Here is a 21,323-nt window from a genome sequence, read left to right as displayed (position 1 = left end):
ACCTGATGTCTAAACATTACACCAACTTCGATTAACGATTTGGTTAATATCGCTGTGTGCTGTTCATGCACTTGGGTATCTGCGGTTCCGTGGATGAGCAGATATTTTTTGCTCGCAAAGTTTCCAACCTTCATTGACAGGTCCGAGTCGAGCAATGCACGCCCATTATCCGCAGGTTGGATTACGTAGCGTTCCGTGAAGAAAGAGTCTAAAAAGATGAAACAGTACGTAAAAAACATTTCAAACCCAATTTTGTTCCTCTTACTGTAGTATTTGAAGGACACTATTGGATTGATCGCTGCCCCGCATTTGAGTACATTCTCCGAATCGCTCGCCAGCATCATGGATACGATGTACCCACCATATCCCCATCCTAAAAGGGATGTTTAAGAAACAAGAATGATTGTATAGTCATCATTTGTGGGTTTGCCTTAAAACACAAGGGGTATTAAAAATACCACAAAACACACACGATTTATGATACTAAGTGAAGCGAATGACGCAAACGAGCATTGCTCGCGAATGAAGACGGTGTTTTTTTACTAATCAGGACCCTCGTTTTTCTTGGAGCAAATAAAATAATAAACAATATTGCGCCTTTCATCAATTCTTAGAGTTTTGTGCCAATCGTGCTTGGCCTCGATTTTTTTTTATTTATCTTCGTCTTGAACAGACTGTTTCCTAACAGCTAATTATTTTCTTAAAACTATCTTTCGTCATATTTAAAACAAAACGGTCAGAAACTACATTAAACAAACGACAACATACATCAAATGGTTGGTTGTGTCCATACACAGTATGGTGCACAGATAGACGAAACATAGACGGATTTCGACGAAGATTACGTGGTAGAACATAAACGATCAGAAGTTGAGATAATAGAGCTTTATGACGTTTCGCGTACGCACACTAGCGCACCATTTGATTTTGCTGGCCGGACAAAATTTAACCTCACTTTTTTTCGTGTACGTACACGCAATACATGCGCACGTAAAAAACTCTATTTTTGACAGTCCAGCCTTTTCGTCAAAAGACCGAAGATGAACAGCTGCTGCATTCTCTGTCTCCTCTTCAACAGCGTGTCCTCGATTGGTGTCTGCTCCGGCGGATTCCTCCACGGCAGCGTGCGTAATGCTACCCAATCAAACGGTTTTCCGCATGACGGGTTCATTCCGCTTCGAATTCCGCTTCGAAAATTGTTTCGAATTTTTCTAAACGGAATCTCCGGTTGGACTCCGTTTAGATTCCGTTTGAGCCATTTTGGTACATTAGCGACACCTGCTGGTGTACGGCCGAACTTCGGTGACATTTCGCCGCGTTTCGCCGAAGCGGTTTTTCTTTTTTTTGTGAGCTGAAGCTGAAGCAAATGTCAAACGTGCGTCAGTAGGTCAAAGTGTGCGCTAGAAAATTTCGTCGAAGCCCACGCGGAGAAATCGTCTTGCAAAAGTACGCCAAGTTCGTACCTACTTTTTCGCGTTTTTGTACATTTAGACCATTTTGCCGGACCGGCAGGTAAAGTTGAAGTTGGACTGGATTAATCTGGAGTTTTCTTCCTTTTTTAGAGACACAAGAGCGGCTTCCGGTGTGAGCCGGCTGGATGTGCTCGATCCGCTGCATTTAATGTACGTTCCGGACCACATTGTCAACTGTATTTACTCTATGCAGGATGGTCCCGGGGCCTGGAGCGCGAACTTGTGCAATAATTCAAAGCTCCAGCACCCTGGACATCCTAAATCCGCTGTAGTTCTATTTTGGTAATTTTTGAGGTTAGAATTTTCGAGTGAAGGAATGTTATTAACATTATTTTTGCCCTTTTGCAGAACGAAGTCAATCCAGCCAGGAAGGAAGAATGAACTACGTTACCCCGGAACTTTTGCAGCACATTCTATCGGTGCTGTCGCACGGCAAGTTTCGTGAATTCGGACTCGACGTACGCGCGCTTTGTGCAGCAGCTGTGCCGGGACTTTCCGCAGGAGCGTGTACCGGTGGTTCTAGTGCCGTTACTCTACCCGGAGGACTAGGAAGTTTCGGTCGAAGCGGTCATAGCCAACTCCCAGTCGCTGCTGCGGTCGCCCGTAATGGACACTGCCTGGGGCAGTCTGGTGATGGAAATCGGCTACACGTTTATGGCCTCGCTGGAGGACTGCAAGAACCACCTGCCGAGGGTTGGCGGCAGGAAAAACACGGCGCAGGATGTGGCCAAGATTATTTCGTCGATGTGCTTGACGTACGCGTCGCTTTCAGCAGCAACAACCGCCACCGGGAGTGCTGCGCCAGCATCGAGGCATGAAAGCACCCTTTATCGCTTCTGCGCTGGGGAGTCGGATCTTCCCGAGACCTTCTGTTGAATCACTTGCCGGTGGACCTTTGAACAGTCCGTTCCCGTTGCTGTCGATTCCGCCGATTGGAACCGTTGGAAACATTGGCCGTCTGCCGCAAACACCAACCGGAGACTAGCTGAACATGGCTGGTGCAGAACACGCGAGTTTCCCCGAGATCGGAAGTCGAGCAGTTTCCAAAAGGTTGAAGACGAAGCCAACAGCTACCTCCAGCGAATCTACAGCCATCCGCAGCAAAACAACCTGTCGAGGTTAGGTGGAATGGGCGAACCGCCACCACGTACACCGGCAATACGATGTTGGTGGCCCTCGGCGATGATCTGTCGCGGCTTGATCAGCGTGCCATCATCGACGGGGTGGCCGCGATCCAGCGACCTGACAAAAGTTTCATTTGTGTACTGTGCCGCGGCCGACTGTGCCATGCAGAACGACTGGAGACGCGTCGAATTGGAAGTGTCTGCCTGTGTCGCAGTACATACCACATTCCGGATTGCTGGTTGCGAAGGGTGTCTTCTTTCGCCGTCTCACGTGGTGAGTTGCGATCAAATTCTTCCGATTGGTGTCAAGTCCTCGACGTCAAAACAACTTCCGTTGGAGGAGCAGCCGGAATTGACTCTGGTCTTGAGATGACTTGCCAACTTGTTTGTTTCTCCATCCCCAATGATGATGTGATTTTTTTTTTATTTTACTCCATATCAAACATAGGAAAATACTGGATCTCTTGAAGCCGTCACCGGGTGAAGAAGACGTCCAGGTTAAGCCTCGATGCGGTTACGGGGGAAATGACGAACACGACGACGACTGAAGCGGCGTCGCGGGCAGATCCGGAAGAAAAGGAGAGGCAAACTGCCGAAAGCAACAGCTCCAACGGTGTTATTAGCAGAGTTCCGGAGTGGCTTTCGATGCCTCGCCGACAGTGGCCGAGGAGATGGATGGCGTGACGGTCGAGAAGGTGCAGACGAATGAGAGAACATGACCAACGTCTGGCGGCAGTTCTTCGTGTTGGAGGAGCAGAAGCGATTTTGACGCCGGAGGCGGTGCTGAAATCTTTGGGGCACGTGGACCGGTTTGCCGATTTGGTGGTGAAGGACGTCAAGAATGGGAATTGCTTCCGGTTGGATCAGCTGATCAAGGACCACTTGGAGAAGCTGGCATCGGCGAAGGACGCAACGAAGGAGCTGAAGGACGAGTGCGAGGACGCTCAGAGAATCTTCGCCAACTTCAAGCGCTTGCCAAAGTTCAGCTAGGGAAAGCTGCCGTTTGCCTCCGCCCAGATTGGCAACTCGTTTCATAACGAGATCCGGCCGCGTTCTGTGTCGATAAGGGTGCGTGAGTTCACGATGTGGAAATTTGGATATCCGCAACTGAAGGACCAACCCAAGTTTTAAAACCTTCGGGACGTGGTCATGACGCTGAACACGGCCTGTAACCAGATTGACGGCAAAATCGCAGCAAATCAAGATCAGGGACACCGTGCTGCTGAAGATTGGGATTCCGTCCGTCCGGTTAAGCTTCCGTCAGCACATGTGCAACGTGGCACATGGTCCATCACGCGTGCGACAGCTGGGACGCCGAGTAACGGCTGGGTGATGTGTTAATCGATAAGACCACGATCTGACCCAACACACGAACGCCACCGGAATGTAGCATCCCGCGCCGAATACAATCGAAGTTACGGAGGTCGTATCAAATAAACCCACCATTGGAACGCCCGAGAAAGAAGCCAATGACATCACGGAACTTCCGGCCAAACTGAGCCTGAGCGAGCTGGAAACCACCGGCAAGAACCCCACGGACAGCGGAGGTACACTTTAAACGAACCCCAATCACTCAGACCGCCCAAGACCGTGCTCGAGGAAATCACTCCGTCCGTTATAGAACCTTCGAACAGCTTCCGATTGCGCTAAGGCGAGGAACAGCGCAGCTCATTCACGCTGACCCCGATCGTGCCCCATCTCAAGTGTTTTGTACTGCCGCTGAGCAACAACACTGACTTCTCCCCATTCAGGACGAAGATCTGTAAGGAGTCTACCTCCCAAGCAAAACTTCCTTCTAACCCAAACTTCTTAATTTCAGCTTCGGCCCTCACCAGCGTGGACATCTCGCACAAGGTGGACGACTCAAGCGGGTCGATCAGTCGACAGACGAGCTGGTTGGGACTAATCTACGACCGACGATGTTTCCGGCAAGCGGGACGGCGTGGACCAGCGAAAGAACGGTGGACGAGAGCTATCCGAGCGGATAATGGTCAAGGCAGGAAAATTTCATCTCTAGTGGAAGTCATCTTGCTCGACGGATTCCGCGATCTTCGTTGCATGTATCCGGAGATTTGGTCCGCAGTTCAGCAAGGTCGACGCGGCCTACAGACTTCAGCGGTGCGATTCCTCAGAAGTACTGTCTGGACCATTAGTGTAATATATTGTGAAACTTACAAATTTTAGTAATTAAAAAATGGGGATTCATGGTGGGGTGTGTTTTTCTTGATATGTTATTTAAATATTAATAAAAATTGCCTAACTAGGCAAAAACAGTTGAATCATTGTTGAATTTTAATCTAATTAAAACAAAAGAAAATCAGAAAGAAAAAAACAAGAAGAAGAAGCAGCTGTCAAAGCTTACCCGTTCATTCCGTTTCGATTCCGTTTGAATTCCGCTTAAACCGATTTGCGGCGAAAAATCAAACGGAACCGGTTGTTGCGTTTGAAACGGAATGCGTTTTAGAATCTAAAACGAATACTGTTTAGAATTCGAATCGAACTTTTTTCGCTCAAGCGGAATTCTAAACGGAATTCAAACGGAACGCGCTGAGTGGGTAGCCGCACAAACGCGCGTTGCACCCTCTCCAACCTGGCGATGTGAACATTGTGATATCCAGGTTTTTAAGCGAAAATGGCGTTCGAAAGGTGAACACCCGAAATGTCAAAATCATGCAGTGGTACCAACATTACGAAAAAAGTGTGCCATGGCATAACAGCCACATTTTTTTCTAATGTTGGTGCTCGTGGCGCAGGGGTAGCGGCTTCGGCTGCCGATCCCGATGATGCTATGAGACGCGGGTTCGATTCCCGCCTTATCCACTGAGCTTCTATCGGATGGTGAAGTAAAACGTCGGTCCCGGTTTCTCCTGTCTCGTCAGAGGCGCTGGAGCAGAAATCCCACGTTAGAGGAAGGCCATGCCCCGGGGGGCGTAGTGCCAATAGTTTCGTTTTTCGTTTTGCTACTGCGCGATTTTGACATTTCGGACGTTCACCATTCGAACGCCATCTTCGCTTAAAAACCTGGATACTCGAACTGGCTTCTGACTACACTGAGCAAAACTTACACAGCTCAACGAAGTGTTCTACACATGATCTGGCCCTGCTGTACAGAGCACTCAAATATCAATCGCAAAAAAAATTGAAATTCCGGTGACTGGCCATGAAATAATGTCAATAGCCAAACACTTGAATTTTAAATGGTGTTGAAAAATTCACGTTGACTTTGAATAGTGCCTGTTTTGGGTAGATCTTAAGATCAATTTGAAGTGTTTTGCCATAGACTAATAAAAGACTACACAGTGGGATCTGAACCATGACTCAACCTTTTTATGACCCCTCGGCATGGCCGGTTCACTGTCAAAAATGACAGATCAAAATGTCAGTAACTGGCTACACTGATGATTTTCTGACGTTTCTTTTTTTCTTTTTGTTTTGATTCTTGAATCTTTACAAACACATACATTCGTTTTATGGGAGGGTAATTTAGCCATCCAAGTAGAATCAGAGAACCGGAACGACCGACAACTTAGCCGCCGTCCGGTATGGTCCGGGTTATGGCCATGAAGTTTTCTTCACAATTTACATTTAATTTCCGTTCATTTTTACCTCAATTCACTGATGGAACGATTGGCCACATACGCATCGGTTTCGGATTGATCAGCAGTTGCCGGATCATGTCATGTAACATCTCCTAGGTCATCCAACCACCGGAAGCAAAAGGAATCAAGTCGAGACTGACCGCGATGGCGGTAAGCGTGATAACGGTGATAACTACCGGTACCGTACCGGACCTGTCAGTTAAATCGAACATAATTGAACCGATAGGTGCCGGGGTTAATTACACAGACGCAAACCCTATCCGACTCGGACAGATCTAGACAGGCTGGCGGAATAAGCGCCGAAAAGGGCCAATTGCGAGGAATCTGGCGAAATAAATCAGCGCGATTCCGATCAAGAAATTTTTCTTAATCGTCTCCAAAGCCATCAACATTTAGACGAGCGAGTTGGTCTTCGACAAGTCACGACTAAATAATACTGGAGGTGGAAACTCGCGTGCGAGCGAGCTGGCTCACTTTTGTAATAAAATAACGAATTATTTTCAAATTTTATTTCATACATTTTAACACATCATCTATTGAATGGATTTCTTTCAGAACTGTGCCTGAATTTAAAAGTATTGCATACAGTCATCCCACATATTCGGAACACCCACAAATTCGGAACACTTTTATGATAATTTGTCAATAGCATGCCAAAAGTAGCTTTTCTGTCGACCTTACTATTTTTAGAACCTTCATTTGGACATTATCTTGCTATTTCACTAGTAAAAGTAGGACTTTTTGAACAAAAACTTCATTCCAAGACTATTTTGTCCACAGCAGCAAAACACTGCCTCCAAATGGCCTGTTTCATAATTGTGGGATGTTATTGTGCCTCCCACAATTGTGCAACACCTGAATTTAACAGATATTTTCACAAAAAAAGTTATCAAACCATGTATAAAACATCACTGAGCTTGAGTTTCATTGGTTTCAGTGTGCGAAGTCATTATTTGGTAGTAAATATGTACTCCTGGAGAGATCATAAGTTTGTTTACATTCGTAAAAAAAAGTGTTCCGAATTTGTGGATTTCAAGGGTCAAAGTAATTCTTCAAAAACTTCATATAAAAGTTAAAATTTGCAGATGTTCGATAGTGCATTCGAAATATCGCAAGAAAAGCTTTCAAATGAAGGTAAAAGCGAAACATTAAGTTCAATTATCAATTTGCTATGATTTTTTGAACATTGGCCGATCTGGAAACCGTTCCGAATATGTGGGATGACTGTAGTATTTGATTGCATTCTAACTAAATTTATTCGACCATTGAGATTCTTCACATTTTGGTTCACAAATACTTTTGGTTTGACTTGCTTTTCCCTAAGATTGGAGTTCCCGAACCTGCTCCTCGTGTACACAAGATGTCCTCCTTCCGCTTCTCTTCGCTGATCCATCGCCCGCGCAGCCCAGAACAGCATCAGGATCATCGGCACGGCCAATCTGTCCAGGTCGGGAAGCGATGACGGCCAGCAGACGTCTAGCGTTGAACTACTACTCCTGGGCGGAATCGATCTTGTTAGTCTTCTGACGCTTGGCGTACTTCTTAAGCAGATGCTTGCTGTCCTTTTGGCTAACACATCCTCCTAGCTGGCCTTCAGGTCACGTTTCTTGTCCTGCGACTGCAGGTAGTGGTTCTCGTACCACTGATGAAACGGCGCGGCATCGATCACGACGTGCCTAGCGTGCATCCTCCGAAGCCCAGGCAAAGTTGCTGGCGTCCAGACGGTGCGCACAGACCTTCCTGTTTCCACAGCGATTTGCACAAAATGGATCTTGGATTTGGCGGCCGGGCGTACCAACTTGTACCACCTTGTACTTCCTTTTCTTGCGGACGGTGGCCTTTTGCCCGCCTCTTGTGATAGCTATTTTACACTTGATTTTTGTGGATGATAACAGCGTGACGAAATGGTGAACCTAAAAGTAACAATTGTTTTTGAAACAACACAAATGTTCATCAAGAATCTTTTCTCACTCTTTCACTCCAGCGACGTAACTTTCTTTATGTTGGGCACCTGCTGGATGAAAAGCCGCGAACCTGACTAACTGACACAGTCATGTCTCCTGGTGCACTCCAACTCCAACAACCTGCACCGGTTTCAAAACGATTGCTTGAAGGCGTGATGCTGATAATTAATTTTACGAAATTATAAGCAGAAGTTGGCAAAAAAAATTCCACCCGTCAACAGATTTGCCAAAATAAAAACATAAACAAACTCGTTTTACGCGCGCAAATCAGCGCAAAGCAAAATCGAAAATAACAGTGCGGCCAAGAAAATCTGTCATACGGGGGGCGAGCCGATGCGGTACAACGTGGGTTCACGCGGTTCACAGCTTATAAGTTATATTTTTTTGAAAAAAAATGTTCTGAGTGTTTAGTCTTTAATTAGTCTATGGTTTTGCTCTTCACTTTGAATAGTTAAAGGCAGTGGGACAAATTCATGAGCAAAACACTTGAAAAGCTTGAGCCACCCGAATGACAATAACATGTCAAAAAATACCAAAAATTCAATCGCCTAAACACTTGCATTTGATAATGGTTTGGAATGATGTTGAAACACAAACCAATTAAATCTATGATGTGGCTTTATTCAATCATTCAAGTGTTTGGGCACTTGAATAAAACGTGTGGCGTATTTTCAGTGTAGGGCGCTGTACGGAGCTTTTAGAGCGTGGATGTCTTTGAAGGCAGTCGTGTTTCTTCGGATGAAACCAATTGTAGCAAACGCCTTAGCCGTGACGGAAGTGATAAGCTCGTTGATAGTCATCTTTCTATCAAGAGTAACGCCAAGATCCTTAACAGAACACACCCGGTCTAGCAAGGATATTCCCATCATGTAGGCGTGCATGATTGGGCGCAGCTTACGGTCGAATGTAATCACTTGACACTTTTTTGCGTTGGCCTCCATCCCGTTTTGATAGCACCACCTCATGAGCGAATCAATGTCACTCTGAAGAGCCAGGCAATCGAAGTAATTTTTTTTTTCTTAACTTATTTTTATTAGGTCCTTTTAGGTGCTGTGACCAGGTCGGGACCGAGGATCAGTAGAACAATATATAAGAAAAAAAAAAACTCCTTAAATTCCATACTTGGAGATCATGTAACTGACGAGGGTTACTTGGTCCAAGCGGGTCTTGCAGGTCTTGAACCTGCCGATGTACTCGGAGAAAACCACAGCTCAGCCGAACTGTAGAGTACCTCCCCGGCTTCCTTCTCCGTGGATCCACCGTCTCGGGGCCACCTTGGCTGCTTCCTGCGGGACGAGGGCGATCCTTGGATTTTCCGTCCGGAACTGCGCCCGGCAGTGGAGGGAACTCCGCCGGCGTAAACGCCGGAACTGCTGGACTCTGCTTCTCCGCCTTCCTTGCCGGCGGTTTCGGTTTCGACGCCTGTTGGCGCCTCCGGATGAAGTCCGCACGCTTAGGGCAGCTGCGGTCCGTGGCTTCGTGGGCTCCAGAGCAGTTGGCACACCGCTTCGGCTCGGCTTCTTGGACTTTGCACTCGTCCGTCTTGTGGGGACCCCCACAGTTGTTGCATCTGCCTTTCAGGTGACAGTTCCTGGTTCCATGACCCAGCTGCAAGCAGTTCCTGCACTGGGTCACGTTCGGCCGCTTGTTCCGGTAGGCCTCCCACCGGATGATAGTGCTTGCCACAACTTTCATTGCAGAGAGCTTCTTCAGATTGGTGTATCCCTTGGGGAAGACCACAATGTACGGAGTTTCGTTCACGGTGGACTTTTCCTTCAGCTCGATGATATGCACCTCCAGCGCGTCCAGCTTGAGATCCCTCTTCAGAAGGTACTTGACCTCGTCCGGTTTCAGTTCATCAGGAAAACCACGAAGAACCACCCGATGATTTCGTTCGCTCCGCCGATCGTGGGTGTAGAATTCCACTTTCTTCTTCTTGAGTAGCTCTTGCAACTTGTCAAAATCTTTGACAGAGAAGCAGGTCACCTTGGTTCCAAATCGGGTTAGTTTGTAAATCGGTTTGAAACCTAATTTACAACTTTCCACTATCGCCACGAGCTTGTAAAAATCCGTGGAGTTCTTCACCACCAAAGGTGGTTGCTTTTGTTTACCTGCCGACTGGCCGGGTGATGAAACCGCCGGGGCGTTTCCTCCTCCTGCTGGGCTGGCATTGTTGTTGTTTTCGTTTACCGCTAGCGGGCTGAACTTGTTGTTATTGAGCACATTCTGCTCCACTTTTCCTTCTCCGACGACAGCTCCGGTGATCTCAGGGGTCTTCTTCCGTTTCCGATTTCCGGGGATGAGTTGAAAATCATCCGTCTCGGAGGACTCTTCCACCTCCATCCGTCAAACAACTCGAGGCACGATGCCTTTAGCGCTCACGTCACACACGTCTACACTCTCGGAGCTGTCAGAGCCAAGTGAGCGGTGAAGTAATTGTGCGATAGAACTTCAAGTCATCAGTGTACAAGACCTTGTCGTTCTTGATCCAGTGGCAGAGATCGTCGATGAACAGAAGAAAGATTAGTGGGCCCAGATGACTACCCTGCGGGACACCAGACGGGATCATGAACAACCCAGACTTCGAGCCACCGAGTTTAACGTAGGCTGAACGAGAAGTTAGGTACGAGTGCAGCCAAGTCGTGATCTATTCAGGGAGTCCAAGCCTTCGCAGTTTTTCAACGTGAACTAATGGCTTGGCCAGCGAAGCACGAGACTCGACTCGGGTAATCCCAGGGTCGGCAAACTATATTATGATTTAAGGGAGATGGTGATCGAACAGAAAAACACGACGGATTCGTTTTTCACTTTCAGCACTTTTATTTGTGTTTCAGGTAAGTGTGAGTGTGGGTGTGTTCGTGTAGGTTGTTGGGGGCTAACGTACCGTCACAAGATCAGCCGATGATCACGCTCCGGCGATGTTACGGGCCGGCTGAGGAGCTCCAGCTCCACTCTGCGGCGTCGGTCCCACTGGGGGGGGGGGGTCGACTGTTGGCTGACGGTTGCGTCTGCGACGAGCTGCTTGATCTTCGTCGCCGGTGCAGCGGTTCTTCTCCAGTCTCCTTCGCCGGATGTTGTACTGGACGACAAGCGGGCGTTGCTGGCTTCGTTCGGGCAGGCGTCTTCCCTCCTCGACGAATCGGCACGCTCCGAAGTCCACCGATTTGAGTGTGCCAAGAGGGGTCCCTCCTTGACGATGAAGGCCAGCGGAGCTGTCGTCTTCTACGGTTATGGCGCGGGAGACGCCAGACGACGGGGAAAATCGCGTGGTTTTCTTTGTTCCCGCAGTGGAAGAAGTTTTTTAGAGACTATTGTTTGTCTGTGCTATTGTGTTCCGTACCGGAAGTGAACAAAATGACGGAAAAGTTCGCCATCCAGAAGCTGAGTGGCCGGAACTGGCAAACCTGAAACATACGGATCGAAGCGCTGCTTTCCCGCGAAGACATGTAGTCCGTCGTGACGAACGCCACCCCGGTCGGGGACGCCCGGAAGCCGGAGTGGGTCGCACAGGACCGGAAGGCGCGGTCAACCAGAGACGCATCGAGCTCTACAGGCTCAATAAAAAACTCCTTACCTGCTCTGTATGGTAGAACAGAGCTAAGCCTCGAGCTAAGCTCTGTATGCAGCGAACAGAGCCAGCTCTGTATGGGGAAAAATAATATTGGTTTGCATTTATCTCAAAAACGATAAGTGTAATGTGTAAGCAGATCGTAGAATATTCGAGTAAAGTTAGACAGTTAGAAAGAGTAATAAGTGCGCAAACAAGGAAAAACATTAAGCGTGCAAAAACATCGAACACAATTCGCCACCGAGGATCGCCTTGACAGCACAACGCGTGCTACAATTTTCTTGCGCCGCAACCACAACACACAATCGTCGCGACTCGCTCACACCAGCAGGGGGAAAAGGACAACACCAGTTACAACTTCCGTCGCTGCAGAAAAAGCCAGCTGCCATGAGAAACCATCGCAAATCCATCTGGTGCGGATCGTTCCGTACGCTGCGCGGAAAAAACCACGTGCAAGTGCGTCGCGCGTGTGTGCAGTTGTCGTATCGGGGGAAATTGGTGCGGCCAACGCCACAGAAGAGCTCGCCAACCGAAGGAGAAACCGGGCTTGATTGTTCGCCTTGTAGCCGCACGGAACAGCCACGAAACGTCCGCGGATCACCTGATAGGCTGAGACAGCGTCGGTGGCTCGAGCGCATCCTCGCAAGCGTGCAGGCACACCCACACGTGGGACGGTCGTGCCAGAGAATCGGAACAAGGACCAAGGGCACCGGAAACGTCCAAGCACACCGCTGGAAGCGGTAACCACTCCGTCCAGAGACCACCAGGACGCCGAAGGAACGCCGGTGAGTTGCTAAGGGCAAAAAAGGAGTTTCGTTGCATTAATCCGATCCATTATTGTGCCAGATTTGCTGCCAAATCACCATTCGAACACCGGTGAAAGAGAACCGTGTGAAGACCCACGAGGATCGTCCAGAACCGAAGGCCAGTTCAGCAACGATCGGTGAGTCAGCTCGTAGGGAGGAAGAAGACACCCATTTAACACTCCTTATTCCCAGCCAGGCCCAGTCTCGCCGAAGATCAAGAGAGCGGAGAAAGAAGGCCGCGGAAAACAAAAGGGATTGCTTGCGAGCGTGAGTCAGCAACAAAAACCGGGTCGATGAGGCAGCTAATGGGTGAACCTTTCTCATCCCATGTAGGATCCCTTTTTCTGCGGAGGCTTAGAACGGCCCTAATCTGCGCGGTACCGGAGCAGCAACACGGGCGAAGCTCGCACGAGACGGCCGGGACGTTACCGCGAGGGTTTTCGCGCGCGGTCGGATTCGTTTGGCGGATCAACAGCGTCGAGAGACGCGGGGCGAGTTGGTGTCAGGCACCAATCGCGAGGGCGCGGGAGAGAGGCCAGCTAGCCAGCTGTGCGAGGGCAGCGGCGTCGACCGGTGCTGAAGAAGTGTGGGGCAGTCGAGTTCACCGCGGGCAGACCAGCCCACGTGGTCAGGAGCAGAGCGGGCCAAGTCGACACGCGCGCCCGGATCGAGCAAAGAAGCTGCGGCTGGTGTCGTCTGCGGAAGGCGGCAAGAAGGTGATCGCCTAGATCACCTGCGTGCAGCGATCCTGCGGGGCGCGAGCGGCCAAGACAGAGTACGCGTTCGTCGGTGTGGCTGTCCAGCGACGTGCGAGCACGCGGGTGCCGAAGAAAAAGAAGCCAAGCATGAGTGAGTAAGAAAATCAGGCCTGATTTAGAGTTTAAGAATCGCTACGGCGAACTTGATGTTTATAGTTGTACGGTAAAATACAGTAATATGCAGAAACTTGCACTTGTTGGGTTTGTACCGCCTTTCTGAGCTAGTTTGAAGAAAGTCTCACAACAAATGTCTCACAACATAAGTTTTAGAAAATTGACATGTTCTAGAAAGTTGCTGGTACTAAAAGGATCTATATTATTGTCTCAGACGTCATTACAATTTGATTGATTTTAGTTGTGCAAAACAAGAAAAACTATTTATAGAATATTTTTGTTTTCGACAAAGTTGCTCAACTACCAAAAATGAACAACTCTCTCGAAGAAACCAAAGCTCTATCTTCAATAGATACCGAAATAAAAGTAAAAACTATTTTTATAATAAATACTATTGCACACTTTGCAACCGGCTCCGTGGCTTAATGGTTACGGCTTCTGCCTCACAAGCAGAAGGTTCAGGGATCTAATCCCGGTCGGTACCTCTGAAATTTGGAATCATGAATTTGAACTTTGAATATGAACAAAAACGAAATTGAACAAGGTGGGATCCGAACTCACACCTTTGGATTGATAGTCTGGGACGCTAAGCAGTCGGCCGTCAGAAAGTTTACACTGTAGCAGTGAATTGATCCTTAGTGTTGAAACATGTTATCTTCTTATATTAAATACGTGCTGATCCCTGATTTGCCTGAGGGGATTGGAAGTCTAAATATAGATCGAGTTTCCTTCAGATGCTTTCTTCTATGTTTAGGCGGGGCCGAACAATGCCCAGCGACCTCGGAATTGGACCGCAAGGAGCTCTGTCATTCTGAAACGGGTCGTTGGAAGCAGCGCGAGGGCTATCACCACCTAATACCCGGGACTGAGATAAGTTGTATCAGCATTCGGCATATACAAAGTCTGATACAAACTATACTTTCCCATAATATCGCTACCGGTTAGCGGGTATTGGATTGGACCACACACACACACAAATACTATTGCACACTTTGCACCAAATTCTCCACCCTTGCAAATCATAACTGCTCACCAAATATTTGCACACTTGAAATCCTACCCCTTCTCCCCCCCGTTCGCCTAGAGTGGTGCGTTTCTCGACTGAGCTTTGTTGCTTTCGAACAGTTTAGAACAGTTTCAAACTAGGGTGTGTGTCTTAGATAGTTTTTTTCTGCTGTAGTTTGAGGTGTGCACTTTTGTATCGAGAAATTAAAAGTGAGAGTGTGTGCGTGCAACATGGAGTTAAACTTTTCAAAGTGCCATGGTAACCTTCACAACAACTTCATAGAAAGTTTAACTCCATGTTGCACACACTCTCACTTTTAATTTCTCGATAGAGCTTTCCACAAATTGCACGATTGTCTAAAAATCGCTGCAATCTGCAATACTTGCGACAAACACAAAGCGACCGCGTCGTAGGCACAGGTAATATGAGGCATGTTTGGTAGAGATCGTCTGAAGTGAAAACTAGAGAGAGAGCAGAGTGAACAGAGTGTTCATAGAGAGTTTTTATGTTTTATGTTGCTCTCGTCTCGTCGTCTTTTTTTTTATTTTTTTTTTGTTGCTCTCGTCTGGATGGTTGAAAGAAATTTCAGATAAAATTAAACAAATTTATAAAATTATATTTTTTGCCTTTCTTACTAAAGAAAGGTATAGGGTTTGCTTTTGGCTCCGACGGCAATTCCAGCTTCGTTCCCAAATCATTTCTCGAGAAATATTCATTCGAAAAATCTGCGAAAAATCATGGACAATCGTTTTTCGACGCCCGATCGATTGACAATGACAGAATTGGTCTACCTCCAATATCCGAATTTTGGCGCTTAATTTACTGTAGAGCACGCGTGACGTCCGTAAGTGTAGTAAAAAAGTGCTCAAATTTGTTGTAGGGGGTTTCTCAGAGCCCACATTATGGATTTTAGCTCTCTTGGGCGCATTTGAAAGGGGATGTGCTGATCCTGAACCAGTTCCATACCAAATTTGAATTTATCCATTTTTTAAGGGGACTCAGAGTGTGTTTTCACCTGATCAGGCGGTTTTCAAATGAAAATTCGGTTGAAAATTGAAGTATTGAAATAGTTTATTTATCCAAAAAATTGCATTTTTCGAGCCCTATATCTTCCCAAATTTTCATCCGTGTCGGTAATGTGGTTCTTGATTTACAGCTTGTGGACTAATTCACTGTGAGGGGGAAAAACGCCTAAAAAAGGTAAAAGCCAATTTTCACCAAATGCCAAAATTATTCCTTTGGTATTTTATCTAATTTTTTTTCTCCACATCATAATCTAGACCATACTCGATGTTCTGAAACAAATTTGACCTCATTCGGATTTACCGTTCAGATTTTAGAAAATTTCCACTTTTGCCTTTTTTTTATAAAATTATTTTTGTTAGATCCTTTTCGGTACTGGGACCTGGTTAGGACCGAGTCGGCTTTTGTAATTACATTTGACTTAATAATTACAGAGGATCTTGTGTGTAAATGTTAGTGGGAGGAGCCGATTACCCGCGGCCTACTCGGGATTAGTAGGGAAGGGATTGATGTTAAAGACAAGGCGTGGGAAGGGAAGGAGGATTGTGTAGGGGTCTTGGTTGGCTCTGCTGGCCTTTGCGTTTTTTCCTCAGCCGCAACTCGGTGTCCAGCTGCTGGGGCGATCTTGCTTCGCTTCCGGTGCAATCCAGAAACGACGGCTTTTTGCCTTTCTTACTAAAGAAAGGTATAGGGTTTGCTTTTGGCTCCGACGCCAATTCCAGCTTCGTTCCCAAATCATTTCTCGAGAAATATTCATTCGAAAAATCCGCCAAAAATCATGGACGATCGATTTTTGACGCCTCGTCGACAAGTTGTCAAGTTGAGCTTCACATGCAGACGCGAGCAATGCTGGCGCGTATAGAGTTTTGATACTAGATAACCCCCTTTTTGTACAAGTTGCCCTATCGATTGCTCGTCAATCACACATCGCCTATCATGATTATCTATGCTAAGCATCAGTGATCGCAAACACGACGCAAGCAGCTAGTCGTTCTGAAGCCCCATGCACATTCTTTAGCCTTTCTTTTTTGTTTTGCTCAATCTCTGATCAAACTCTTAGCGAACAAATTTCTGGGGAGCGTCCAAGCTTCCCGAGCGCCAGTGACAACGCACATCGCGGGTTTGGTTTTCTAGCTTTGGTTCGAGCCCTTTTGTGTATTAGTATTTTGGTTCATCGTACCAGTGCACCGGTGGTTCATAGAGCTATCTAATCCCGATCTCACACACACTAGCACACCATTTGTTTTGCTGGCTGGTACAAAATTTAACCTCACTTTTTTCCGTGTACATACACGCAATACATGCGCACGTAGATAACTCTATTCGGTACGTTTGCGTTTGTCGTAGTGAAGTCTCACCGAGCACTCAGTCGCAGTAAGCTTCCCAATCCCAAAAACGCCTAAATGCATACTACATAATTTTCTGGCTTGCTTATTGAAAGCTCACAATTTTGCCTAACGCCTAAATGACAGTTTAGTGAATTACAGTAGGCGTTTCAATGCTTTCAAGAACATTTATGCGGCTTTACCGTTACATCGTTGTTTACAACACGGCAAATTCTCGGGTGCCAGTCATTTTGTAACCACTTTAACGCATTGGAGCAAGACGGAATTATTCATTCCAGTTTGACATCCAGTTTGCCCAGTGCAGACGTGTGTCCTTTTGACGGTGTTTTTTGTTAACTTTCGCCGACGGCCATGGCGGCGGCCGCGACGGCGGAGAGTGAGTGGACGGAGCATAGAACCGAGGATGGAAGGCCGTTCTACTGGAACGCGGCCATGAAGAAAAGTGTGGGAGAAACCGGACGGGTTCCAACCCAAAACGCAGGCGGCGACGGGCATGGAGGTGGAAGACTCCGAAGGAGGAGGAGAGGACGGGGCGAATTTCGTCCCGTGATCAAGGTTCGGCGCAGGAAGGCTAACGAGGAGATCAACGTCGGCGATGGCCAGGAAGTGGAGAAACTGCTCAGCAACAACAAGTTCAGCCCGCTCGCGGAGAAGAGCAACAACAGTAACAATGCGAATCCAGCAGCAGAAAAACCACCCCTGTGGTACCAGCACCCGGCAAGTCGGCCGGGGAAAAGAAGCAGCCGCCGCTGGTGGTGAAAGAAACGAGCTTCGACCGCCTTGCGAAGGTGATGTCGACATGTGATGTCCAGCCGGAACACTAACTGACGCGGTACGGCACCAAAATTACGTGCTTCTCGAGCGACGACTTCGACACGGTGCAAGCCCACCTGAAGAAGAACAAGGTGCAGTTCTACACGCACGGAAAGCACAGTGCGAGACCGCACCGGGTAGTAATGCGAGGTCCCCGAACGCGGAACCGGATTACGTCAAGGACCTGCTCAAGACGGAACATCAGCTGGACGTTTTGGCAGTACACGCCATCAGGCGGAAGCAGCAGCTTCCCGCCATCGATGAGACGCCTTTCATCGTGCTCTTCCCCAAGGGGCACACCAGTCTGAAGAAGTCGAGGCAGCAGGCGTCCACGCCGAAGCCGCCAGCATGGAAGAAGGACAAACAGACTCCGGCAAGAGCCGCGTTTACCGCGGCGGATTTTCCTCCGCTACCTGGAGCGGTGCCGTCCGTTGAACCGGAAAATAAACATCCTCGCCCCGCAGGAAGAAGTCGAGAAGGAGCAACAAGGCGAACGGAAGCTGTACAGCGAGTCGGAGCTGTGGGCCATTTACCGAGAATACCGAGTACGCTTGAGGCATTGCAAGACACCCGAGGAACAGATTGATGTGATCGCACACTTGCTGACACATGGCACGAGCAAATGATCATCTAATTCAGTTACGGTTTTTTTTTTCTTTTCTTTTATTATTTTTTGTACTATTGATCCTCGGTCCTAACCTGGTCACAGCAACTAAAAGGACCTAATAAAAATAAGTTATGAACAAAAAAAAGACGGAATTATTTTGTTTTCTCGTTAATTCTTGATATTTTGAAAAGTGCAAAAAAACACTCAGAGAATACGAACAATTTAGCGATATGCAGAAAACATTACGAACATCGCAAATTGTGAGCTAATTCTCTGCCTCAAAAATAATTTGTTCTGATTTTAAAAATCGAAAATGCTTGTGTGCGAGCACAGCTTACAACCGGCCATGGCGAATGGGCGCTTTTCAGTTATATGAAAAAATAAGGTTGAGTTTTGAATTGATTAATGAATGGACCATTCTTTATTTTGCTATTTCTTTGAAAAAACAATCAACTGCCGTTATCTTCCTTTTGTAAGAAAGGCTCTATCTCACCCCAGGTGAGATTAAATCGGATTTTTATTGTACTGGTGATAAGTAATTAAGATGAGAAACAATAAAATTATTTTACAGCTATTTTTATGTTTGTCTTGACAAAACAAATGTTTAACAAAATAACAAGTTTCGTACAACAAATTAAGATAAAAAACAATTTCAAACACGCAAGTTAGAAAAATAAAAACTTAATCTTCTAACAATTATTTTAATTTTATAAAAAGAAAATTAGTTAACATATGTTTAACCTTATAAAGATTTCAGGAAACTTTGCCATTTTATTTAATTCAACAGAAAAAAAAACTATATTATCCTTATTTTTCAAGCAAGATGACCATTAGAATGTTTCAAGCTCTAACTAATCTCAATGATAAAACCATTTTTTCTTTATTTCTCAAGCAAGGAAATCAGTGAAGACTTTTTAGCTCTAAATGCTCTCTATGGAAATTTGCCATTTTATTACCTGACAATAATTTAGAACCTTTTGGTACCAGCAACTTTCTAGAACATGTCAACTTTCTAAAACTTATCGTTTTTGAGATAAGTTCAAATCAATATTGTTTTTACCCATACAGAGCTGGCTCTGTTCGCTGCATACAGAGCTTAGCTCTGTTCTACCATACAGAGCAGGTAAGGAGTTTTTATTGAGCCTGTACAGCTCGATGCGTCTCTGCGGTCAACTACTGTTAATTGAGGACAACCAGTTCCCGATCGTGAAGGGCAGCACCCACGCGAAGGAAGTGTACGACAAGCTGAAAGCGTACCACCTGAAAACGGCTCGGTCGTTTAGAGTAAGCCTTTTGAAGAGGTTATGTTCGACGAACCTCACCGAACGCGGTGACCTCGAACAGCACGTGTTGGAGTTGGACGATTTGTTCGATCGTTTGCAAGAGGCCGGCATGGACCTGGCCTGCGATGTCCGAGTGTGCATGCTGCTCTGCAATCTGTCGTCATCGTTTGACCACCTGGTAGCGGCGCTGGACCTGCAGTCGGACTAGGACCTGATGCTGGACACGGTCAAGTTCAAGCTGCCGGACGAGTACCATCGTCGGCAGAAGCGCGATGGCGGCGGTAAGCTGAAATTGGAAAAGGCCATGCGGTCGACCGAGCAGAAAAGTGAAAAAGTGTGCTACCAGTGCAAGGGAGCGTTCTTTTATTACGTAATGCAGTAGGGGGGGAGGGGGGGTCGGAGGCCTTGTTACGCTCCATACAAAATTTTTAAAATTTGTATGGAAATTTTGTTACGAGGGGGGGGGGTCTAAAAGTCCGATTTTTCGCGTTACGTAATAAAAGAACGCTCCCCAAGAAGCCGTGTGAGTGATATCCACACCCTTACCAAAAATCATGATTTTTTGAGTTCCAAATCCCACTTTTCATACGATTTTTTGAGTTCAGGTACTACAACAATAAAAATGGTTATATGAGTTGAACTGAAAAATTCGTATGAAAAGTGGGATTTGGAACTCAAAAAACCATGATTTTTGGTAAGGGTGCAACGTGTGCGTCTGGCTCCGTGCCACTAAAACCAAAATAATAACAAACGAACAATGGACCGTGCCAGGAAAACCAAAACATAAACAATGTCAGTGTCAGTGGAGTGAGAGAGTCAGAGATAACGATTTTGACAACCGCACTACTACACACTCAATCGCGAGTACCTTAGGTAGAAAGCTTTCTACAGGGCCTCGCCTCGAAACGTCATACAGGAACAAAAGCTGCGTACCGAAGAATGGCGGCGGACGCGTTGACGTTTTGGAATTTTGACAGTCTGGAACGGATGAATTACCCTGATATCGCACATCATAAATACTGTTTCGGGGTAATTTGCTAATTTGTTAACTTGTGCCTTTTTATGAAAATTACTTTTAAAAAGTGTTTCTTCCTGTTTCTTCCGAATTTTTCATTATAATAAATTGTTATTATAGTTTGGTAGCGTTATACCAGTATAAATTCAATAATTAAATTTTGTTTTGTCTGAACTAACTGACTTATTTTGTATTTTATTGCCTAATTTTATTTTATTTATTTAATTATATATCAGTGCTAAGGGGTCGGAACCGGTGGAGTCGGGTCTTTTTGGTGCGTTGGAGTTGGAATCGACAAATCTGAGAAGCTGGAGTCAAAATCGCTAAATTATCTGCAGTCGGAGCCACTTTTTGACAATTTTGTATAGGCGCTGTTGTTGCAGGCCAAGTGCGAATGATTCTGATGATACCTCTTCAGTTGACGCTCAGGCGAGGAACATCCTGGAAGGAGCGTCACTGACTACGTCCGTAGTCCTGTTAGATCATTTCTTGATCAAGACAGTATAGTTCTGGTTCCTTGCAAGTGTCCTATTTTCTTACCTCCACGTTGGCTTGGTTTTCATGATGACCTAGCTGGTGGCCTGTGGAAACGGATCGTAAACCTTTGACCACCGCGGGTCAAAGTCGAGACAGCTAAAAGAAAGGGCGCGACAATGTGGGAAAGGGATGTAATTTGTGATTGTAGACGGTATTGTTTTGATTCGCAGTATGTTGAGTCAACTGCTGTGGATGTACCTGAAACATCGCACAACGTGGTTTCTCTTCATTCCTTTCATCTACCACCTATCTTCTGTTTATTTTGTTTCACTGATTTTCTAACGCGGC

General features: G+C 46.6%; 2 protein-coding genes, 1 long non-coding RNA gene and 1 pseudogene across 7 annotated transcripts in view; 2 read left to right on the top strand and 2 right to left on the bottom strand.

The window, feature by feature from the left end:
- The window catches only part of LOC6049163 (venom dipeptidyl peptidase 4), a 90,136-nt gene that overhangs the window by 9,026 nt on the left and 59,787 nt on the right, over positions 1–21,323 (bottom strand). For 3 of the 4 annotated variants that reach the window (XM_038267037.1, XM_038267036.1, XM_038267040.1), the window contains 2 exons: positions 266–373; positions 3–208 (listed from right to left, as the gene is read on the bottom strand). The exons of the other annotated variant lie outside the window; for it this stretch is intronic. In XM_038267037.1, the coding sequence (XP_038122965.1) occupies positions 3–208; positions 266–373 (314 nt within the window). The remainder of the gene's footprint in view (positions 1–2; positions 209–265; positions 374–21,323) is intronic. 4 annotated transcript variants of the gene reach the window in all.
- LOC6044219 lies at positions 373–4,875 on the top strand (annotated as a pseudogene).
- LOC119771251 lies at positions 7,433–9,244 on the bottom strand. Its single transcript, XR_005279118.1, has 2 exons — positions 8,167–9,244; positions 7,433–8,108 (listed from the first exon to the last, which is right to left on the bottom strand). It is a non-coding gene; the product is annotated as an uncharacterized LOC119771251 (long non-coding RNA).
- Positions 12,443–13,484, top strand: LOC119771240. 2 transcript variants are annotated; one of them, XM_038267051.1, is made up of 2 exons: positions 12,443–12,670; positions 12,730–13,484. In XM_038267051.1, the coding sequence occupies exon 2, from the start codon at positions 12,827–12,829 to the stop codon at positions 13,259–13,261; it is 435 nt and encodes a 144-aa protein (XP_038122979.1). In that variant the 5' UTR covers positions 12,443–12,670; positions 12,730–12,826; the 3' UTR covers positions 13,262–13,484. The 2 variants fall into 2 exon arrangements, with proteins under 2 accessions (XP_038122979.1, XP_038122980.1); XM_038267052.1 differs by having other exon boundaries at positions 12,726–13,484.

Source organism: Culex quinquefasciatus, chromosome 1, assembly GCF_015732765.1.
Source record: "Culex quinquefasciatus strain JHB chromosome 1, VPISU_Cqui_1.0_pri_paternal, whole genome shotgun sequence".
Lineage (NCBI taxonomy): Eukaryota > Metazoa > Arthropoda > Insecta > Diptera > Culicidae > Culex > Culex quinquefasciatus.
Note: the sequence above shows the minus strand (reverse complement) of the source record. Positions and strands in the feature narration are given on the sequence as shown.